This window comes from Schistocerca cancellata, chromosome 6 (genome assembly GCF_023864275.1).
Source record: "Schistocerca cancellata isolate TAMUIC-IGC-003103 chromosome 6, iqSchCanc2.1, whole genome shotgun sequence".
Taxonomy (NCBI): domain Eukaryota; kingdom Metazoa; phylum Arthropoda; class Insecta; order Orthoptera; family Acrididae; genus Schistocerca; species Schistocerca cancellata.
Window position 1 is genome coordinate 286579796 of NC_064631.1, and position 17827 is coordinate 286597622.

The 17827-nt window shown below is 41.8% G+C and overlaps 1 protein-coding gene across 2 annotated transcripts in view; it reads right to left on the reverse strand.

The window, feature by feature from the left end:
• LOC126088532 (protein artichoke-like) overlaps positions 1–17827 on the reverse strand; it is a 591709-nt gene that overhangs the window by 27005 nt on the left and 546877 nt on the right. For both annotated transcript variants that reach the window (XM_049906705.1, XM_049906704.1), the window contains exon 6: positions 5806–6126. In XM_049906705.1, coding sequence (XP_049762662.1) covers positions 5806–6126 — 321 coding nt within the window. The remainder of the gene's footprint in view (positions 1–5805; positions 6127–17827) is intronic.

A 17827-nucleotide genomic window follows, 5' to 3' on the forward strand; every position in this document is an offset into this window, starting at 1 on the left:
CGCTCCAAAGGGATTAGATCTCGTTCATTGGGATTGCAGCCTCATGATGTCTGTCGAGAATGGTTGAATTGCCCAGCGTCAAAGATTCTCAAGAATGCCATCCTGTTGTGCATTGTACTGCGAACTGTCGTTTTCGACATTGAAATGTGTGGGAAACAACACCCCAAGGGAACGGGAGGTTTTATTGACACCTTTTATGCCACCCTCTGGGACCCTTTCGTGTCGTTTTCTGAGCAGCGGTGTGTCTGAAATCTTTTCCTTGGCCACTCGGAAGAATTCCGTGTGATTCCAATGCTGGGCGCCACGGTAGAGGCGTCAAAAGAAGGGAGTGACATGAGGGGAAGAGGGGCTGTGGCGACCTTCCCATCGTGTGCGGTGAAATTTGGTGCCAATGTAGTATCATTAACCCACTTTACAATCGAATGAGCTCTGGTCTTTTTTTCGTATGTGCCGACACCTTGCTGTTTACAGCGTCGGCGAGAGGGCAGCGTCGCAGGCCGCCATGCTTTTGCACTATTGCAGAGGAAGGGTGTAGGCACCTTTGAACCAAATTTCAGACTTACGCGTCACAATGGGAGGTAATTATAAAGTTTCGAAAAACTGATCCCTCAATTCTGTTGCGCAGTGTACGAGGGTTGGAACTTTAATAGTGGCAACTACTTATTTACAGCTCGTACACAATAGATACGTGTTTCAAAGCTTTGCTGGCCTTCAAAGTAGCCACCAGCATTGTGTATAACCAGTTGCCAGTGATGTGGAAGTTGTAGGATACTCTTAGCAGTGCGAGTTGTGTTGACAGTTCGAGCGGCGTGGTCTATTGCCCGACGAATTTGTTGCAGTTCTGAAGCAAATGCCGTGGAGTGTGTCCTTCAGTTTAGAAATCGAGTTGAACTCACGAAGGCTTAAATCAGGGGAGTGCAGTAGGTGGTATAGCACTTAGCATCCCCATCAGTCAAACAAATCAGTAACAGCTTACACTGTACGTGCTTGAGCATTGTCCTGCAAAATGATGGTCAAGTCCTGCATAAAGTGTCATCATTTCTGTCTCTAAGCTGGTCGTAGGTTGTGTTCGAAAAATGAACAGCATAGAGACAGAAGTGATGACACTTTCTGCAGGACCTGACCATCATTTTCTGGAGAGTGCTCAAGCACGCACAGTGTTCGACTCGATTTGTAAACTGAAGGAAACACTTCACGGCATTCGCTTCAGAAATGCTACAAATTCGTCAGGCAACAGACCGCGCCACTCGAACTGTCAACGCAACTGGCACTGCTAGGAGTATCCTACGACTTCCACATCCCTGGCAACGTGTTATAAACAATGCTGGTGACTACTCAGAAGGTCAGGAAAACTTCGAAACACGTATCCATTTTGTACGAGCTGTAAATAAATAGTTGCCACTTTTAAAGTTGCAACCCTCGTATGTTCACTGATGGAGTGAAATACTGTCAATAGTGAATGGAAATTTTGATTTTATGTTGTGTAGGTTTTGATTTTGTTAAAGTTGTGAGAGTTTGCACCTATTATAGTTCTTAAATCAAATGCATGATACTCCAGAATTTTTGGACGAATGCTTTTCAGTTGCTGTGAGTCTATGAACTGGAATTTCTTGGAAGTTATGCTAAAACTATGTACCAAGCACTGACACAAACAAATTATTACAATGCAGGGAAATGCTCCACAATCTACAGCTCCTCCCCCGTCTGAAGTGAACCCCGAGCTCTGCTGGCCCTGGATTCACCTGAATGCTTGTGAAGCCAAGTGTAATAGTGGTTTACGCCTCTAACACTCTATAGGGGAGCGCACAAGTAACCTGCTTCATTCGTTGTTTATTAATTCACCACTATATGTTTTGACAGAGGAAAAAGTTTTTACACTCTTGTTCATATTTAATTATTTCTCCTAGACATTGGTGGGCAAGCCTTTGAATCTATATATAATCTCAAATAGTAAGGTTGAAGGTTAATATTTGTTATTAAATCGTTTCATTTAGATGTTTGGAACTGGACCCCATACTTTTCTATGTTTAAAGTCTGTCTGTATTAGTAAATACTCCTATTTTGTCGGAAAATGTCGCCGGCCGCCATGACTGAGCGGTTCTAGGCGCTTCAGTCCGGAACCGCGCTGCTGCTACGGTCGCAGGTTCGAATCCTTCCTCGGGCATGGTTGTGTGTGATGTCCTTAGGTTAGTTAGGCTTATGTAGTTCTAAGTTTGGGGGACTGATGACCTCAGCTGTTAAGTCCCATAGTGCTTAGAGCCATTTGAACCATTTCGGAAAATGTCCGAAATGAAGTGCAATATACCTGAGGATGCTTCAAAAACAAGACGCAGACCTAAAATTTTGGGTAAAGATCCTGAAGAAGAGATGGTTTGCTACTATCCTGCTATGGAAGCTCCTTTCTTGGGCTTACTTGTAATGACTTGTGAAGAATGGCCGTGCAACAGGCAAAAAGAAATAACACTGAACACCTTTTCAAAATCGAAATTGCTTGCAAAAAGTGGGTTAGTATTTTTCTTAAACGCTACAAAAGCAGACTGTTAGAAAGAAGCCTACAGAAGCTTCGTATGGCAGGGCTCTACATTTCAGGAAAAAAAAATTACAGACGAATACTAGAACCAGCTGGAAGGTGTTATATTATACCTCGAAACTAGATTATGTCTTCTCTGGTTTAATAGCATTTTCTTTTTCTCTTTAGTGTTATTTCAATTATTTGTACAAGGAGTCCGATTTTGGCAACTATCTTTCAAACTCGCTAAGTGTAAGATTCTTGAAAATATTTTTACAATAACTTATAATTATATTTTGCAGCAGTAAAATATAAATCGTGCATAAAATTATAGAATAAATGTTACAAGGTTTTAAAACATATCTTTTTACTATTTTTAAAACAAAAAAGCAAAACGGGGGTCTGGTTTTGGGGACTTTCCTCTATTAAAAATATTATTTACTTTATTGTTATTATTTTTATAGCTGTAGGCTTTTCTGCAAAGTTAAAAGGGGCATTGATGGTAAGTCTGATTTGTTTTGGGGGGTGGGGAGAGGAAGAGAAACTGTAACAAACTGCGATCCCCACCTGGATTTTCATCTTATCCAGAATGGAGTTATGTACTCTGTTAGGAAGTTATTCAAGAAGCTTCCATCTAACAGGAACCAGAAAATTGACAATACCTACCAACTCAAAAGGAAATTAAAAATGCATAATTACACATTCGTTCTACAAGTTAGATGAGCTTCCATACTGAGGAAACGAAAAGTTGTGTCAGCTACCTGGCTAGCAGCAGTATTGTCATAATGCTGCAAGACAAGTGTGAATTTATTGCAAATAGAACTCACTGTTAACATATGTTAGAAAATATTTTCTTCTAAAACGCTTGGTAATCGAGTAAACATTAAGCCACCAATAGCTGACATTCAGCAGCTACCTAGTATAGGTGAGAAGGCAGGAGATTTCTTCAGAAGAGCAGCTTTCTTTCTAATTTACTACATTAAATTTAACCGGCATAAGTACGAACAGTGTTAACAGGTATAATGTTAGTTAATTGCTAATACAGTACACAGATTAAGTTGTGTTTTTTATATACACTGTAATTCTTTGCAAACTGCTGAAGGTTCTCTCCTTTTCGATGAATCTGCAAAACACGATGAATGAATGACAATGAGAACGCCTGTAAGGGGTATGCACAGAGTGGGGAAAAAGTCCTTGCCCTCACTCCCTATTGTTCTGCGGCTGCCCACAGTCTGTATCATGGCCATCTGAATATTATTGCCTTACCAGGTGACTATCCTGTCAGCCTTGTGTGTTTCACTGATTTCCATTTATGGTCTTCTGGCTTCTTTTATTTTTTACATTGCTGGTCATTAAAATTACAGTACCGTGAAGGTAGCATGCAACAATTGTAGAACTACCACATACTGTTCTACATGCTTGCACATGCAAATGATTAGAATTTCAGAACAAACGCACGAAGTAGGTAGTAGTAACATCATACATATTTTCTATGTGAAGAAAGAAGATCACACAGTGGGTTTATCATATCAAAATTTGAGTTGATTGTTTATAACACAAATGTGTTACGTTTCGTGCAAGAAGGAGAAATGTCTACAAGTAAATGTGATAATTCGACGACGATAGGATAATGGCCTATCAAGACTATGGTTTATCACTCCACAATATTAGTGCTCACGTTAGGTTGGGACCCACAAATGTCTTTTGAATGTGGCAGTGGTGGGTTCAGGATGGTCATGCAAGATTTCAATGGCCTCTTGTGACTCACACCTTAGAGGCAGGCATGTTGTTTGCTTGGTTGTAAAGAATTTTACAGCCAATTCATGTAACTTGAGGCAGGAAATGGGCAATTCAAGTATCCACGTGGAAAATGATATGATAACTAAGGGACCATGGACTCTCAGCATTGTGACCACCGTCGCAGCTTCCCTTGATGTGGAAGAAGGGAGAGGTCTGACAACAGTGGTGCACTTAATGACAACACTGGACACAGAAATGACAAAACAACGTCTTTTCAGATGAGTCTCCGTTCTGTGCACTAAATATCTTATGAGTACCAACCTACTACCGATATAAACCCATTCAGGTTATGGCAGCGCGACCTGGTGAGGAATGACTGCTAGTCAGACAGACACATGGATCATGTAGTATCAGTGAGCATGCTGTCTGTGTGTAGAATGAGGAAGGTGCGCAATCTATCTAAGTTTGACCAATGACAGATTTTGATGGCCTGGAAGCTCAGCACAGGCATTTGACAAACTGCATGACTTGTTGGGTGTTTGAGGATTGCTGCTGTGTGTGTCTTCAACATGTGGTGAAACCACGTCCAGATATTGTGGAGTTGAGTGGCCACATCTCATTACAGATGTCAGATGTCATAGGCTGGGCAGACTGGTAAAACAGGAAATGTTCCGAAAAGCGATGGAACCAACATGAGACTTTAATGCTGGGCAGAGTGCGCACAGTGCACTGAACACACATAACAATGGGCCTTCACAGCCAACAACATATGCATGTGCCAATGCTGCCACCATGACATCAGCAACAACAACTGAAATGGGCATGTGACCATCAGCACTGGACATTGGCGCAGTAGCAGAGCATTGCATGACCTAGCGAATTCCTACACATTCTTCATTATGCTGATGGGAGGGCGCGAATTCATCACGTTTCAGTGGAACAGTCCCTTGATGCCTGTATTGCGCGATGGAGACCAACTGGCAGTGACACCATTATGCTCTTGGGAACATTCACTTGAGGATCTGTGGGTCCAGTGGAGCTTGTGCAAGGAACGTGACAGCCGAGGAGTGCCGTACACTGGTGGGAGACCACATATACTCCTCATGACGATCATTTCCTGAGTGCCACAGCATTTTTCAAGAAGATAATGCGCCATGTCACAAGGCCAGAAGTGTGATGGGGTGGTTCGAGGAACACAGTGGTGAATTCCAATTGATCATCTTTGAATCCAATCGAACACATCTAGAATGTGATTAAATTTACGGAATTAGGTGACTTGTGTGTGCAGAGGTTGTGCCAACTCCCTCCAGCGACCTATCAAGGCCTCATTGCTTCTAAGCCACATTGCGTCGCCACATTTATCTGTGCCAGAGGTGGACATACTGGCTATTGGGAAGATGATCATAATGTTCTGGCTTACCAGTGTAAGTGCATTTCAGAATAAGTGTTTCAGTTAGCTAGCATTTCTCCACGGAAAATAATCACCTGGGAACCTATATCTTATTCCTCAGTTAAGCTGACTATTAGCTTTTTAGACGTGATACGTTTCGACATACCGGTGAGTGTGAGGCGGCTGAGGAGTGGCGCGGCGCGTTCGAGAGCGGCGCCGGCCACCATCGAGATGTCGTTGTCGTCGAGCCGCAGCTCTCGGAGGGCAGAGAGTGGCGCGACCAGGTCTGCGGCGAGTGCGCGCAGGAAGTTGTGCGCCAGGTCTAGGTGCGTGAGCGCGCCTAGCCGCGCAAGTGACGCACCCGACACGGCCACGATGCGGTTGTGCGCCAGCACCAGCTGCTGCAGCTGCGGCGCGCCCAGCGCCTCGTCCTCCAGAACGTCGATGTGGTTGTGCTCCAGCGACAGCGTCCGCAGCGACTCCAACCCTGCCGAGACAAAGCCCTAGGTGTAAACGACCAGTGACGTGGGCGCAATGTGGCTGCGCATCAGTACCAGCTGCTACAGCAGGTGCACCTCCAGCACCACATCGTCCAGTGCGTCAAAGTGAGTTCCCTCGGACGAAGTATCTGCAGCAGCTGTGGTGCACCCAGCACTTCATCCTGCCGACTGATAGCCCAGAGCATAAACTATCATGTCATGCAACACTGGGATTGTGCATGAACTGCCAGCTGACTGTCTTTCTGAATGCAATGGAGTGAGATGTTCGCAAAGAGTACAGGTTGAAGCTTCAGTCTAGCAATCAGTTTATTCTGTTCACAAGTTTCATCTTTAAATGAGGAAAAACAAACGATTCCCCACAAAAATATAGACCAATTGCGCTGCTCAGTATTAATTACAAACGTTTGGACGATTAATCTATAACACCCCATTCGAATAGCTAGGATTTGGCCCTCATCAAAGCTGCCCAGATCAAGTTTTCTGACTAACAACATTCATAGGAACAGACTACCAAAAACAATTGACAACATCAGCTGTGTCTATCGACATTACAGCAGCAAATAATGCTGTTTGAATACAGTACTTAATATTAAAACTAGAAAATGTGATTCGCTGCAATACTACAACCAACCTGATCAGTGGCATGATTTCTAGTAGATGCTTCCAATCATCGGTAATAGACTGAGCACTCAAATGATGCAGAACAATGGTCTCCCACAGCGATCTGTTCTGGCTCCCCAGTTATTCAGCTTTTATATAGCTGATATGGCCAAACCCACACCACAGATATTTGAATATGCTGATGACTGGGATCTGCTAGTAAGTTGCAAAGATGTAGATGGTAGTGAGAACATCTTGATCAAGGACCTAAACGTTATTGGGAAATACTGGAAATTGCAACCCAGTGCCACAAAGACAGAAGTCTCTACATTCCATCTTGACGACAATTAGCCAGAAGAGAACTCAGTATTTATTTTGAGAACAAACTACTGTCCCACAACTGACATTGTCCAAAGCTCTGGACTAGTGGCTAGCTCTGCTGCCACTGGATCACTGGGTCATGGGTTCAATTCCAGGCCGGGTTGGGGGTTTTCTATGCCAGCGGACTGGGTGTTTGCGTTGTTCTTATCATTTCATCATCATTCGTGAAAGTGGCTAGATTGGACTGTTTAAAGATTGGGAATTTGTACAGGTGCTGATGACTGTGCACTTGAGCGCCCCACAAACCAAACATAATCAAAAACAACTGACATCCAAAATATATAGGAATCACTCTGTATATATCACTGAGCTTCAACAATCATCTTGTACAAATTTGCTGGTACTTCATGGGGGTCTTCAGCCACCATGATATGGACTTTAGCTTTAGGCCTAGTCTATCCAGTTGTGGAATATTATGCGATGATTTGTCTGAACAGTACTCACACTAGTCACATTGCTATCCAACTAAATCAAGCTACATGCCTTACAACAAGCACAATAAAGGCATTAGAAAATTCAAGAAAGATAGAAAACAACCATCTTTACAAAACCATCAAAACATCCCCAACGACGAGAGAATCAGACTGCACTCTAGATGTCCACCCTTAAAGAGTGCAACAGTTTTGGATAAAAATGGATTCAGCCTAACTGATCGCTGGTAAGAGGTGTGGATCAAACCAGTACCCACTACCTCTCACAATATTCTTTGCCTCACCACCATACCATGCAGATTCGACAAGCCTTGCAAAATTTGATCTACGATAAATAGAATACAAACAAACTTCGATAGATTAGTGACATGTTGAATAGATAGATGGGGAAAAATTGCTTCTTCCAATTTAAATTATGGAGTTCCTCAGCAAATCGTAAAACATATAGCTGAAGTGCCTAGTGACATCATCAGTGGTGATCACTCAGAATTTCCGCACGCTACCAGAAAGTCAGTAGAGTATATCAGTAATACGGATATACACGCTACCAGAAAGTCAGTAGAGTATATCAGCAATACGGATATACAGTTTTAGTTATGTTCCCACATATTTTGGCCGGCCGGGGTGGCCGAGCGGTTCTAGGCGCTACAGTCTGGAGCCGCGTGACCGCTACGGTCGCAGGTTCGAATCCTGCCTCGGGCATTGATGTGTGTGACGTCCTTAGGTTAGTTAGGTTAAAGTAGTTCTAAGTTCTAGGGGACTGATGACCTTAGAAGTTAAGTCCCATAGTGCTCAGAGCCATTTGAACCATTTTTAACCATACTTTCTCTTTTTATACATTTTATGTCTTTGTACATCTATTTCTTTCTTTTTATATGACCAGTATGTTCCATATGTATTTTGAATGTTCGTATAGTAGAGTATTTTATGTAATTAATTCATGTGATGTACTGTGCCATATGCTAAATAAATCAATTATGGAAAAATCTCCACTTCACAGTGAATGATTCATTCGGCAAACAACAGATGTGTAGCTTACAAGATCATATTGTGCCTCTATCGATACAGTATTTATCTCTGTGTACAGAATAGACCTTGAGATAAATAACTGATAGTCTGGAATAAAAGTTTAACTTTTATTAAAATAAACATCTTACACTTGATACCAACAGTTTAAGGCCATATCAACTGTTCAAACTGACGAACACCAGTCCCAATACGTGCATTACAGCATGATCTATTGGTAGAACTGATCTCTCAGTTTAAAATAATTTGGTTCCATTACTTGTACACATTGTTCATTATAGTGTGTAACTACTGTTCCACCAGTACGCTCCACACTATTCTTAGAAGTGTACATTTTACAGCAGTGTTGATGCATCCTTATTGATAAATCTGATTCCATACAATAAAAAGCGACCTACTGAAATTCTACCATGCAAAATTTTCAGTTGAAAACTTTGGACAGCCGATATGATAAGGAGGACATAGCTGCTCATAATTTTCTATTCATGCTGATAAATTTCCTCGAATTAGTGTGACATTTGCTTCGAAAATTTTTTCTGTACATACATTAAGCTTTTCAGACATTGCCACACCTTGGATTAAATGCAGGTCTACTTGTTCCTGTAATCCTCCTCCATAGCTAAGTGGCCAGCATGGCTGACTGACATGTGGTGGATCTGGGTTCGATTCCTGGCACTACCAAGGATTTTTCATTGGAGAGGGGACTGGATTGAAGTACACTCAGCCTCATGAGACTAACTCAGCAATCCAGGTCACGAAAATTGACAACCGCCAGGAGCAGTGTGCTGAACCCATGCTCCTCTATACCGCAGCCAATTACGCTGCTCACAGAGACGAGATGGCGGCCGAATGGTACCAATGGGCCCACCAGTTTCTACGGACGGAGTTTTATGTGTTCTCGTAATGAGTAGTGCTATTCGCCAGCCATTCATTAACTGAAAACAATCGTAAAATCTACTGTAGACAGCTAGAGATGATGATGTGTTATTTTGTAGTGTAAAGCCACCAAAATCAATTCAACAGGCAGTTGTCTGTTGCGAAACAAGAGCATGTAACATATCATTACCTAGCTTCCCACATCTTCTAGCTCCCCACATCTGCTACGTTAGTTTTCAGGGCCAAACAGCATCTGACTATGAGGGAAGGTTCTTTTTTCCTTCAGCCTGAAGCTGATGCAGTCGTCTTTCCCCAATCCTCCTAAATGGGTTGTGGGTGGAGGCTACATGGCCTGACTCATAAGCAGAGTAATTTCCCTGTGATGACTGGTTTTCCCAACAACTACTGCAGATAAAGTTCTTAGGCAGCAACTACAGAAGTGCCACAACCAGGAGCAAGAAATGACCAATGAAAATGCCTGCATGCTACTCCTGATTCCGACTCAGCTGAAAGGCCTATATGTTAAATAATTTCGTAGAGCACTTATACTGTTCGTAAAATTGGAGAGGTGGCCGGCAAGCCTCATGGGACGAATTTGTATTCTATTTGGTAGTCTATATTTAATGATCCTTCGTAATCAACATACTCCTTTAGTATGGAAAGCCTATAAAGCATTCGAAAGTATGTTCCCGTATGTTGGTGTCGAATTCTACTTAGGCACGTTATTGCTTCTCTTAGAGTGTTGTGGATTAGTAAGTGTGGACTTGCTCAGTAGAAAGATGCCTCAGAGCGCAGCACGGAGCCATTAACTAGCTAGAGTTATTGTTGGATAAAACTGTCAGTCTTGGCTAGCGTTAATTGGGACCAATAAATTTCATTTGTTTCCGTCAAAATTTGAGAGAGTTGCGTTTGTCAATTTGTGAGACTCTTTTCGTACTGACTTTGAACTGCCATATTTTGCTGTGGAGATGATTACGCTGGGAGTCGCTAGTAGCCAATTGGAAACAGTGTATGGAACTGTTAGCGGTGAATCTATTCCCAGTTCAGTGGTCAGATCTTGGAATATTTTCTGAAAGCAGATGGATTGTTACAGAGCTATTAATTAATGATACTGAAGTAGTGAGACATTTGTTTCTGTCTCGCGGGTCAAAGCGGAGCTGACCGCCCTTATTTAGAATGATTTGGTAGTGTAACAGAGCACAGAATTAAGCTGGGTCTGCCATTAATAGTGTCCTATTAAATATTTCGAGCAGCTCGTCATGTAATTTGACTAATGCGCTGCCCATTGCCAAGAATACGTGGATTCTGCCTGTGGCCATGAATGTGATATTGCATGACAACTCTGATAGTCCAATACACGGACAAAAGGAACGTTTCAAAATGGTTCAAATGGCTCTGAGCACTATAGGACTTAAATTCTGAGGTCATCAATCCCCTAGAACTTAGAACTACTTAAACCTAATTAACCTAAGGACATCACACTCATCCACGCCCTAGGCAGGATTCGAACCTGCGACCGTAGCGGTCGCGCGGTTCCAGACTGAAGCGCCTAGAACCGCTCGGCCACTTCGGCCGGCGGAACGTTTCAAGCCGTTGACAAACACATGGTTTACATGCATAGTCCATTCAAGGCCTCGTTCCACCTGAAACATTAATTTCAATCCCTTTCTTCTTGAGTGAGGAACCTCTAGCATCTGAATAATTTTGACTCAAAAGTTTTCGGACATCATGTCGATTACTAGTCGTACCCAAGTATGGTACAGGTGATTCCTGTAAACCAAACGTTCTTGATGTTCATGTCTTGCAGCGAGTTGTTGACACCTCAAACACCAACAGTCCAGATTCGTATTTTGGTAGAGCAACTGTTGAAGAAGTATCATTATTGTGAAATCTCCACTGTACAGTGAATGAATCACTCTGGAAACAATAGGTATGTAGATGATGTGGGTATAAGGCTGTACATCTAAGTACATCATGATCAGGTGGCGCCAGTAACAGCTTCGGCATATTTGGGAGTGCAGCTGTTTCGGTTTGGACTTCAACATGAAATGGAGAGAAAACATACAACACTATCTTACACCAAAATGTCGAAGACGATCACAATGACCACAACGACATTGGTGAATTTAAGAAATTGTTAGATCAGTTGCATCCTCCTTTCTAAATAAAAGTTACTGCCAGAATAACAACTTTTCTGTAGCAAAAACCTATAAGAAAGGGTGGGTGACCTTCTGGCATAAGGGAATAGTCGTGCTTAGGACTAACACTTCCACTTATTCTCAATAATTCCTGAACAAAACTTTACATATTGCACTTAAGGCGAGTTATTATGAAGACTGGAACTTCAATAGTGGTAATACTGCCACAGAGGTGCAACACACATGACTTAGATAACTCCAGTCTTACCTCAGCACAAATAGTCGCTACCTTCCCACTTTGTGAACAAGTGCAGTTATGGGAAGAACAGACCCTCAGGAAGCATATGGTATAATGTGGTGCTGTCATGAAGTTTTCGAAACAAGAACAATCAAGTAATATGAAAATTATATGTGCTAGAGGACTTGCAGCATGAAAATGTCATCAAGGTCCTCTAGAGACATTCACAGAATCTGCATTGTCTTTCAGAACAGTGCCAAGTTGGATGAAAGCTTTCAATGAGGGATGCCAAAATGCAGCAGGGATTCGTTGGCCAGGTCGTCCTTGTGTTAATGAAGAAGAAGTGTCTGCTCTTAGCATTTTATGATACAGTGACTGACACCAAAAGATTTGTGATCTGGCCTGAGAGACAGGATTAGTTGCATGTGACAGTGCATCACATTCTGGGATAGAGAAAAATGGTATCATGATGCATTCTGCTCAGAGCTCTTATTCCCTTGGGTTGCTATGATCAAAGCTTTCATTACATGTGCAAAATTTTATGAGGCACATCGGATGCACCAATGAAATGAATGTCGTATTAAGGGTCACCATGATGATCGGAAGTTCGTGATAACCCCAGCAATGTGAAATTTGTGGTGATTCCCATGGATAACTGTGATGATGTAATTCTAACACACACCATTCTTAAATAACAAACCATCAGTGTACTGTATTACAGTTCATTGTTGAAACGCTTCATGGGACCAGGATTAAGAAAGAATCAAACACATTTTCTTTTGGGAAAAAATGCTTGGCTCATACAAAGCAAGATGTGACTAATTTGTTGAGTCGATAAATCTCGGAAGTGCTGTACCATCTCCCATAATGTCCTGAATTAAGCCTCTGTGTCTTCAACTGATTGATAAGATGAAGCTAGCATTTATGGCATTCATTTTAGAATTGTTGTATAGATTCGTCAGGCAACAGATTGCACCAGGTATCAACATAACTGGCACTGCTAATGGTATCCTACAACTTCCAAATCGCTGCAGTGATCATATAAAATTAATTGTTGGTAAGGCGGGTACAAGGTTGAGATTCATTGGGAGAGTCCTTAGAAAATGTAGTCCATCAACAAAGGAAGTGGCTTACAAAACAGTCATTCGACCTATACTTGAGTATTGCTCATCAGTGTGGGATCTGTACCAGGTCGGGTTGATGGAGGAGATAGAGAAGAGCCAAAGAAGAGCGGCGCGTTTCGTCACAGGGTTATTTGGTAAGCGTGATAGCGTTTCGGAGATGTTTAACAAACTCAAGTGGCAGACTCTGCAACAGAGGCGCTCTGCATCGTAGTGTAGCTTGCTGTCAAGGTTTCGAGAGGGTGTGTTTCTGGATGAGGTATCGAATATATTGCTTCCCCCTACTTATACCTCCCGAGGAGATCACGAATGTAAAATTAGAGAGATTCGAGGGCGCACGGAGGCTTTCTGGCAGTCGTTCTTCCCGCGAACCATACGCGACTGGAACCGGAAAGGGAGGTAATGACAGTGGCACATAAAGTGCCCTCCGCCACACACCGTTGGGTGGCTTGCGCAGTATAAATGTAGATGTAGGTGGGTTATATACAAAGCTGCTGATACTTTGGAGGACAGTAAAACTTTAATAGTGGCAAATATTTATTTCCATCTGATACAAAATGCATACATGTAAGACTCCATCATGGAGGTCGTATGCATTTGTTTGCTTGTATAAGGGTTGTAACTTAAATAGTGGCAAATATTTCTTTGTTATTTTATCCGTGTTAGATTTAGTGAACTCCATGGATGTTAATGATAGTCGGTGAATGACGCTACCAGCCACAAGAACTTTTTAAATGTTTTATTTTAGTGCTGTAACCAGTTTCAGGTTACGATGCCTACCTTCAGATGTCTAATTGATATATATGTGTTGAATTCGACACAGCACACATATTGAAAATAAATTACAGTGACACACTTCATAATATTTGTAATACCAATGTTGAGCATCACACATGTGCTATACACTTGATTTTTCTATTTACAGTGGAAATATTATCAGAAAGCAAAGATACAAAGATATCACTCATTTCATATTGACCAAAGATATATACAAAGCAAAGGTTATGTGGGGGATGTGTAGAATGCAGCATGTTAATAACAGAAAACTGTTTGCACTCTAAGAGTAAACTTATTAATAAAAGACATTATGGCAGTTATTTTATTACTGTGAGGCGAAACTTTTGATAAAAGTACAGATATTTGAATACAATTACAGTTTATAAGTTAGCTGCAGGAAATACAAAATTAAAAAGGGTGGGATGAGAACAACACTTTAGTTCATCATACTAATCTAAACTCTGCCTAAACAGGCCACAAAGGCCCAATGGTACTGACAGGCTGTTGTGTCATCCTCAGCTTGCAGGCATCACTGGATGCATTTTTGGAAGGGCAAGTGCTCAGTATACTGCTCTCCCAGCCGAATGTCAGTTTATGACACTGGAACCACTACATCTCAATGAAGTAGCTCCTCAGTTTGCCTCACAAGGGCTGAGTGCTGAGTGCACCCTGCTTGCCAACAGGGCTCGGCAAACTGGGTTGTCACCCACCAAAGGGCTAGCCCAGCACGAAAGTGCCTAATTTTGGTGATCTGACAGGTACTGGTGTTACCACTACGGCCATGCTGTTGGCTTTAGTTCATCATGTTAATTTATATTTATATAATTATATGCTAATAGCTTAAACTGCAGTGGCATGACTGTTGGTGGTCCAATTTGTGTTTGATTTCTGTGAAGAGCCAAGGAAATTATCTAGAAAATGCTAGCTCCAGCTGCTCATTTAAAATGTATTAGGGTGAGCTGCGGGTGTGAATACATATTTTCTGTTTAATAGCATATACATCAACCTTGGAACTGCATGAACCAAACCAAACAAATCGCCATCTATTGGAACTGATGTTTTATTTATTTATTGTTCAGCTAATTCAATCTATACAATATGTAGCCTCTTTAAGTTGTTAAATACATTTTTAAGAGGTTTTTCCATGCATCTCTGTCCGCTGCTGCCTTCTGCCAGTTGAAGCCCGCAACTTTCCTGAGTTCCTTATCCCAGCGATCGGGTGGTCTCCCTGGTGGTCTTCGTTTTTCTCTGGGACTCCTTTCTAAAACTGATCTTATTCATCTTCCATCCTTCATTCGTGCAATATGTCCTGTCCATTGCCATTTTAGAGTGCTAACCCGTTTTATAATATCTTTTACTCCTGTTATTGCTCGAATGTCTTCATTTTTCTGTCGATCTTTCATAGTGAGACCTAACATCGATCTTCCCATAGCTCTCTGAGCAGTTCTAAGTTTCTTTTTGAAAAATTCATTTTAAGTCCGAGTTTCACACCCGCATGTTAAAACCAGTAGGACACACTGATCAAAAACTGTCTTCTTTAAGTAGACTGGCATGTTAAATTTGAAAACTGTAGAATTCCTTCCGTAAGCCCTCCAACCCAGTTTAATTCGACGAAAAATTTCAGGTTTCAAATATCCTTTTGTGTCAATTAATTGCCCGAGATAAATGTATTCTGTAACATTGTTTAGGATGTTGCCGTTCAGTGTTACTTGTCCTTCAGCTACCCACTTATTATGCATAACCTTAGTTTTAGAGTGATTTATTTTAAGTCCAACTTTCTGACAACTATCTGTTAAGTCTTTTATAGAGGACTGCCTTTCCGCTCTTACTGTTAGTTAGGGCCACTACATCATCGACAAATCTCAGGTTGGTGAGCCTTTTACCGTTTATCCTTATTCCTCTGCTGTTCCAAATAATTTCGGACGTATCCCTCACGAGAACTGCTATAAATAACTTCGGGGATATAGGATCGCCCTGCTTTACTCCTTCTAAAAATGGGAAATTCGCACTTGTTTTTTCCTATGTTGATAGATGCTACAGATGTATCATAAAGGTTGCACAATACGTTTATATATTTTGTTTCCACTCCTTGCTCAGCCAGTGCTTGTATGATTGCAGTACTGATGTAATTGAACATAACTATTTTGCATAATACATAAGTGTATGTAAGCACTTAAGCGTATTTTTATTAATAAAACAACTTATAAAATAACACTAAATACTCAAACTTACGCAGTTAGGGAGCAGACGACATGCTGTTGGTCACAACATCTGTGCAACTAAAAATATTAGTCATTTGAAGCAGGGCATGGTAGCCTGAAATCGGTTATGGCGCTAAAATAAAATATTTAGAAAGTATTTGTGGCTGGTTGCATCAGTCACCAACTAAATATTTATTTACAGCTGATTCAAAATACGAGAGTCACTCCAAAAGAAATGCACACTATTTTTTTAAAATACATCTTTTATTCTACATGTTTGAAAGTTTTACAGTGTGTAGATACATCCTTTAGGAACAATATTTTCATTTCTCCACATAATTTCCATCCCTCTCAACTGCCTTATGCCATCTTGGAACCGGCACCTGTATACTCGCATGGTAAAATTCTGGACCAACCTGTTGGAGTCACTGTTTGGCAGTGTGCACAAGGGAGTCCTGGAGTCATCATCTTCAAACCTTGTTCCACGAAGAGATTCTTATAGTTTCCCAAAGAGATGATAGTCACATGGAGCCAATTCAGGACTGTAAGGCGGGTGTTTCGGTGTTGCCGATCCGAGTTTTGTGCTCGCTTCCACGGTTTTTTGACTGACGCGTGGCCGTGCATTGTAGTGCAAGAGCCAAACATCATGCTTTTGCCAATATGGTCGAACACGACTCAGTCGAGCTTGAAGTTCCTTCAGTGTCGTTACACATGCATCAGAATTTATGGTGGTTCCACTTGGCATGATGTCCACAAGCAAGAGTCCTTCGGAATCGAAAAACACCGTAGCCGTAACTTTTCCAGCAGAAGGTGTGGTTTTGAATTTTTTTTCTTGGGTGAATTTGCATGATGCCACTCCATTGATCGCCTCTTCATGTCTGGTGAAAAATGTTGGAGCCATGTTTCAGCACGGGTCACAATTCTTCCTAGAAATTCATCTCCACCATTCTCATACTGTTCCGAAAGTTCGCCACATACCGTTTTTCTCGTTTCTTTGTGAGCCAATGTCAACATCCTGGGAACCCACCTGGCACAAACTTTTTTTAACGCCAACACTTCCATTATTCTGCAAACACTTCCTTCCCCTATCCCAACGTAGCATGACAATTCGTTCACTGTGATGCGTCTGTCAGTAGTCACCAACTCTCTGCACATTGACTGGAGTGTGTGCAGTACGAGGCCTGCCACTGCGAGGACAATCCTGAATATTGTCGTGCTTTCATCACGTAACCTGCTTGCCCACTGACTAACTGTACTGCGATCGACAGCAGCATCTCCGTACACCTTTTCCAACCTCTTGTGGATGTTTCCCGCTGTCTCCATTTCACAGCACAGGAATTCTATGACAGCACGTTGCTTCTGACGAACGTCAAGTATAGCAGCCATCTTGAAGACATGCTGTGACGGTGCCACTCACGGGAACCGGTTGAACTAACAAGGAGACCGCACGACCGTGGGGTCAGGGATTTGTCTGCAATTTTGTGTGGTGAAAGAGGACCCCTAACACCTCACGTGGTTAAAATATTACGATGCACTACTCCGAAATTCCCGAGATAAATCGATCCAAAGTTTCTTAGGTGCCTTATAAGCATAAAATGTTAGTCCATTGTCGTGCCGCCATCTGACATACATGGACTCTTATGCCAGAGGTCTCGGGTTCGATTCCTCCTTTGGCACTTTTTTTTTTCTTCTGTTGCTTGCAAAATTGCAGCGCATTGTTACAGGAGAATCGTGAAATTAATTCCCGGGAAGATTGTATAGAAATTCATTCTATAATTCACCATGAATTATCGTCACCAATATTCCGAAACATGATTTAATATGCCTGGTTTGCCTCAAAATTGTCAGAAACTCGAAACATTTTCGTAAATGTTAATGGGGCATGTTTTTCTACAGATT